General features: G+C 37.5%; 1 protein-coding gene across 1 annotated transcript; it reads right to left on the bottom strand.

Annotated features, from left to right (window-relative positions):
- Window positions 1-1,441: 1,441 nt before the first annotated feature.
- On the bottom strand, window positions 1,442-6,521 carry Ac13E (Adenylyl cyclase 13E). The gene is made up of 2 exons (XM_076204811.1): window positions 6,298-6,521; window positions 1,442-6,178 (listed from the first exon to the last, which is right to left on the bottom strand). Exons 1-2 carry the CDS (start codon window positions 6,440-6,442, stop codon window positions 4,497-4,499), a joined length of 1,827 nt encoding a protein of 608 aa, XP_076060926.1. The 5' UTR covers window positions 6,443-6,521; the 3' UTR covers window positions 1,442-4,496.
- Window positions 6,522-6,870: the final 349 nt, after the last annotated feature.

Here is a 6,870-nt window from a genome sequence, read left to right as displayed (position 1 = left end):
CACCAACTCTTTCCAAAATGACATATGAACACTGTCCAAATTAGAATTACCAACTCTGGAACAAAGAAGGGAAAGAGGAGACCTACTATCTATAGAATTATGAAAGGAATGGAAATCTTAGATAAGAATGATTTATTAAAATGGGACAATGGAAAAACAAGAGGACATGAAAAGAATCTAAAAAAAGATAATTACAGAAGAGATCTAAAAAAAAAATAGCTTCCCACACAGAGTGATAGGTACTTGGAACAAATTAGACAAAGAAACAGTGTGTGCAAACACTTTTCAATATTTTAAGAAAAAACTTGATGCTGAGAGATACAAAGACGGGTCACCATGAGCATAGCTCCCTTCCCGTATAATACAACTAGGTAAATATATATATATATATATATATATATATATATACATACTTGTCATATGAAGAGAGACTGGCTAAACTGGAGTTGCAAACTTTGGAGCAAAGAAGAGAAAGGGGCAACCTACTGACCACCTACAGAATCATGAAGGGCACAGAAATACTTGATAGAGGACTTGTTAAATTGGGATGAGAAACACAGGAGGACATGGAAAATAACTCAAAAAAGATAATTATAGAAGAGATCTGAAGAAGAACAGTTTTCCACACAGATTGGTGGACACTTAGAACAAACTAGACGAAACAACAGTGTGTGCATCATACACGAATTTAAAAGCAAACTAGACAATGCGAGACACAAAGGCAGTACATTACATGTGTAGCTCCCCTTCTAGTCAGATACAAGTAGGTAAATATATATTTCCATCTATATATATATACATATGTGTATATATAATATATATATATATATATATATATATATATATATATATATATATATATATATATATATATATATATATATATATATATATATATATATATATATACACACACACACACACATATATACCTGGAATATGCAGCGACACTATGGGCACCCAGTATTAAAAAGAATACAGAGAGCAACAACAAAGTTGGCATCAGCTCTTTCCAATTTAACATATGAACAAAGATTATCAAAATTGGAACTACCAACACTAGAGCAGAGAAGAGAAAGAAGTGGTCTACTGACTATATTTAGAATCGTGAAAGGAATGGAAATCCTTGACAGGAATGATTTACTAATAAATGACAATGGAAAAACAAGAGGTCATGAAAAAAACTCAAAAAGGATAACTATAGAAGAGATCGGAAAAAGAATAGCTTCCCACACAGAGTGCTGGATATATGGAATAACTTAGAAAAAGAAACAGTGTGTGCAAATACTATTCAAGATTTTATGAAAAAACTTGATGCTGAAAGATACAAAGACAGGTCACTACGAGCATAGCTCCCTTCCCGTGTAATACACTTAGGTAAATACATATATATATATATACATATATATATATATATATATATATATATATATATATATATATATATATATATATATATATATATATATATATATATATATATATATATATATATATCAGACAATCCCCTGCTTTCCTCTAAAAACATGAACATTCTAAATTCTTCCAATCCTTCATCTGGGTACCAGTATATATATATATATATATATATATATATATATATATATATATATATATATATATATATATATATATATATATATATATATATATATATATATATATATATATACACATGTCTTTGATGAATTTCCACCAAGAGGCACTCAACTGTGGCAAAGTTATCACCTTTGTCCTATATGCTTCGACAGTCAGAGTATGTTGTAGTCACTAGTAGCCATTAAATTTAACTTAAGCTTCTTGACAAGGCAACATCAAACACTTACATGTCACCCTGGACACACCCTGGAACATGTGTATATAAAAAAACACATAGGTGCTTATACAACGAAAATATCCTTCAGCACAAGATCCTTTCCCACCTACTATCTGATGGTTTAATTGTGGACTTGTAATTTTGACAGAATCATGTTACCCTCCGCTATTCTTCCCTTTAGCATTAGTAATATTATTAACCCAAAATGGTAATAAGCTCAAGAGAAATATTTCAATTATCTGCTCAAATAGAGGCACATAAACACACTTTTCTCATTATTCCTCCCTATCACTGCAGTAAAATATTTAACCCCTTCAATACGAGCCAAAATCTTGCAAGCAGCATTAGCTGCCAGACGTGCGATGTTGCGTCATAATACTCGCATTATAAAAAATAAAGTCACCGCTGTATTGCTCGTTCTCTCTTTCACCCGTGAATTTTGATGACCATAGAAAATATGATGAAGCCAGTTTACAGAGTATGGGGGTCACACAGGTACAACTACAGTAAATATAATCAAGATGCCGACGTCGGCATCCTCCCGTACCCACTTGCTCATCATGACGCCTACGTAGGCGTCACCGTATGGAAGGGGTTAAAAGTTTTTACAAATTTTGAGACTGTACATTTGTGAGCATGTTTTCTGAATGTATTTCCTGCATAAACAAGATTCAGAAACTTTTTTCTTTCAACTCTATTTCCTGAGTTAGCACACATACATACACATACCAAGGCTTTTTCCCCCTTACAAGGGAGGTAGCCAAAAAGAAAAAGGCATAAAAACCATTCCCATCCATTCCATCCCTAAATACACTCCACTCCCCTCCACCCTCCCTCTTATCTTGGCACCTCCTGAGTTAGACTTTTTAAAATTTAACATCATGTTCATTTGAACTACACATCATCTCCCTTTGAACTTCACATTCACATTACTCACCCACTCTTTCCGCATTCTGCCGCATTCATCCAAACTTTAACAAATTTATCATATGAATTGTAAGCAACGAGTTCTTATGAAATCAACTGCAGCAGTGATCACTGCAAGCATTATCCCATGCATCTTAGCATTCACATTATGTTATACATGAGGTGTTTCTTAATACATTGCATTTTACAAAGCCTGTGCAATACACAAAATGTATTAAATCATTGCCAGTGACTTGTTACAACACTACCTGTGGTACTTAATTCTATGTTTCACGACACTGTTCTTAATTATAACCCCCACAATCTCCGATCCAAAATTGATCAACCCATTCTTTTGCCCAAATGCATCACACTGTTGAGTGAAGCCACAAAAAGCATTGGGGGGGGGAAAAAATTCACAAAGGGGGAAATTAAAACAGGGACAATCTATAAACATTGAACATCTGGACCCCACTCACAACATCCTGAGGTACTTCAAACTAATTGGGATGAATTCATTACTAATATGAAGTGTGTTTTCTAGTGTGGCTCTACTACGCCTTGTTCCTGTGGAGTCTAAATTGCTACTGTATCCTACAAAGGGCCATCCAGACTCAGGCAACACATCCAGGCATGGCCAGCCTCCTCTCATCTCAGCTTACGGAGCAAAGGAGTACCTTGGCACTCAGCATCCAACTTGGAGAAAATGACAGAGCACAATATGGAGAAGATATTTTCAAGTGTTTCTGGGTCTCAAAAAAAAGGTAAGAAAAAAAAAAAAAAAAAAAGGAAAGACAGACTGACAGAGAAAGCACAAGTAATGAGGAAAAATAAATCCAGTATGACCAATTCAAAATGACATTTCACACATGCGTGACTGGAAGCTATATTAGCCACCTGGGGTTGAAGGCAAACAGCCACTATGACTTGGTGTGACAGCCTAATGGTCTTGACAGTGCAACCTGCAACCTGCAACCTCTTCACCTCAGGGCCACAAAGAACACCCAAGGACTTAGCTTGACAGATAAATGCCTTTCTGCTACATCTATTGTGTAATCATAATAATACTGCAGCAAACTATGGCAAGACAAAGAAGGAAGAAAAATATATATACATCTATCTAGATAATTCAAGGTGGCTTCTGGCCTGGTCCCCATCCTGAGGTCTGGACTAAAACGGGTATCTCCTTTTAAGAAAAAGAAAGGAAAATAAATAGGGGAAAATATAGAAAAAAAAATACAGAGTAAAAAAAGAAGAAAAAAAAATGCAAGAGCTTTAAGTGGGTATCATATTCTATATCCATGTTACATGTCATTAAACCTATAGCTATTTTCATCAATATAAACGTAAGCAATGTTAAGTTCCATTTACAGCTACCACATCTAAAACCTTGTATCACATTCAGCTCTTCTTAGCCCTATATAACCACACAAGAGCCATGTCTTAACACACTTTCATTACAAAGCTTGTTGTGCTTTAACACTTCAGTATCTTTTCTGACCACTGGGAGAACCTTTTCTTATGCTACCACAAAGCTGATCAGACAGCAATGTGGAAACTATCTGGTGCAGTATAATTCTGCAATGACTGGGGTTGCCATATACTGGAATCCACTGATGCAGTGACCTAGCAATAAACTAGGAACCAATCCTCAATTAAAATAATGGTAACATCATTAAAGACTATTGAGTTCCTTATTCTTCAAGAATATTTGTGACCATGTTTTGTGTACACATCAAGAAAAAATATTACCTCCAGCAGCATGATCCAATTTTCAGGACGAAGCTCGGGGACCTTTCAGAAGAAAGACGTTCATGTTGTCTTTCCCTTTTACATACACTTGTCCTCTCGGTTCCAGTTCATAGCGATCTTGCAGGACTGGAACACAAACCTGACTAACTTGGATGTATCCTGGCACACCTGTGGTATCCATCCGTGACGCAATGTTCACCGCATCACCCCAAATGTCATAATACAACTTTGTAGTACCAATCACACCAGCAGTAACATCACCAAAGTTAATACCAATTCTAAGTATCAGATCAAATTCAATTAAATCTTCATTGAAGGAAAGAGTGGCACGTTGCATAGCCATGGCAAACTCAACCAACTCGTAGATGTGTTCATTGGGATTCACATTGCCATGCCTCACTTCTGGGTTGAGACCTGAAGCTGCCATGTAAGTACTTCCGATAGTTTTAATCTTTTCGATATTCTTAAATTCATCGCTATCCAAAAGTTCGTCAAAGTCACCCACAAGTTCGTTCAGAACCCTAAGATATTCCTTACCTCCACAATAACTTTCATCATAGAACTCATTGAAATTGTCAATGGAGGCAAACATGACTCCAACATCTTTGTGATTTTCCGAGTACTTTGCAGTGCACTTGATCTGTTCCACTACGTGCCTGGGAATGATGTTGTTCAACAGCCAGTCAGCTTGATCCTTCATAGTCTGTATTCGTTTTTTATCTTTCATGGCTAACATGGAGCTATGAAAACTCAGTCTGTAGCTTATCTCAAACTCACGGTTAAGCAACCACACAAGAAACAGAAGCAAAATGGTGTCGAGTATCACTTCAGTGTGAAACCAGTGATTTACGGCTTCTTCACTCGTAGATACCAAGCTTGAGGCGTTGTAGGTGGCAGTAGTGGTGGCGGTGGTGGTGGCAGCGGCAGTGGTGGTGGTGTTATCAGACAGTGTTTCCAGCACTGCCAAAGGACATGGACAGACTGGAGGAGCAATTAAGCTCAGGAGAACCACTGCCCCAACAGACACAAGCGTATTCTTCATCCAACAATTCAGCTGAGTAAAATTACATAAATGGATTGTGGCTACCAGCGCTAAGTAGTAGAAGAAACGGACGTTGGGCGTGTCTTCCGTTGTTGTTTCACATGAGAAATTGACAATCACTGCCACAAGAGGGAGGCAAATGAGCGAGGTTCCACAAACATGCCAGGGCCTCCACTGCGTCAGCCAAGAATACAAATTGCTTGCCCACGAGTGGTTCGTTTCTCCACTGCCCCTCATAAGCTGCGTAAGGCAGAGGCCAAGCAACAAAAGGTGCCAGCAGGTGGACGCCAGACACAGCAAAAGCCACCCTAGAGTGGTTGGGTAGAGCAAGAAGAGAGAAATGGTAACCCCAGTAAACACCAGGGCACTTACAAGGATGTCAAAGTAAGTATTGAAGTGATGTGATGCCAGGGTTTGAGGTGCATAAGGTCGTGGCTTGTGGGCCTGTTGTCGGTACTGCTTCTCCAGTTCTGGATCCACAAAGAATAAAGTAACATTTGATAGAGCAGAAGCCATAATATATTGGCGGTGACTGCTGTCCTGCTGAACACATTTAATCAGCTGTAGGTCAGATCGTTTCCTCAGCTGATGGAACCTGGTCAAACTCTCTGTAAGTGGTCTTTCAGTAGATGGCTCCCTACAGCTGTTGTCAGGTACTTCAACTGAAACAAATTTGTCTAATGAACATACTAATTTTAGGTTAGGATCACAGAGAACTACTCTATCAACAGGCAAACAAACACCATGGGTGACAAGACAAACAGGGAACTGATTTTTCTACCTAATCGGTTTTCCATAACTGATGACTGGCTAGATGTAAAATATCCACTGACTCTCTGTGTAAGAAGGTCACTTGGTCCCATCCCATTCATCGCAAAAATCTGTAAAGGAACACGAAATGTATTAGTAAAATTCTCAGTAGACATGCACACGAATTAGGTACGAGAACATCCTCTAACATTAACATATACATACATGAAATACATGACACAGATACAGTAGAGAAACACTTGAAGAAGGCATGTCTTGAGCTGCAAAGTGTAGAAAAGATATGTTGTGATAGGATAAAGGCTATCATCCTTCCACTACTAAACACAACATGAAACAAACAAGATTCTCATATTATGGACGAACAGAATCACACATTATCAGTGGTTAGGATACAAAATTTAAGAATGCCATCGCACACAAAAATACCGACCAAAGGGTAACGAAAAGCTACATAAGAACCAAGACAAAACATTCTAATGTTCAGCAAATCTAGACTATATAAACTGTGGTGCCTAATTAAAAATACAGTTCACATATAGTATCAAGGAAGAGTAAATTCCATTCACAGGAAAACATAGTGCAT

Source organism: Oratosquilla oratoria, chromosome 2, assembly GCF_046742065.1.
Source record: "Oratosquilla oratoria isolate Oo_2021 chromosome 2, ASM4674206v1, whole genome shotgun sequence".
In the NCBI taxonomy this organism is placed as follows: Eukaryota; Metazoa; Arthropoda; class Malacostraca; order Stomatopoda; family Squillidae; genus Oratosquilla; species Oratosquilla oratoria.
The sequence above is the reverse complement of the archived record's forward strand: the minus strand, read 5'-3'. Positions and strand labels throughout refer to the sequence as shown.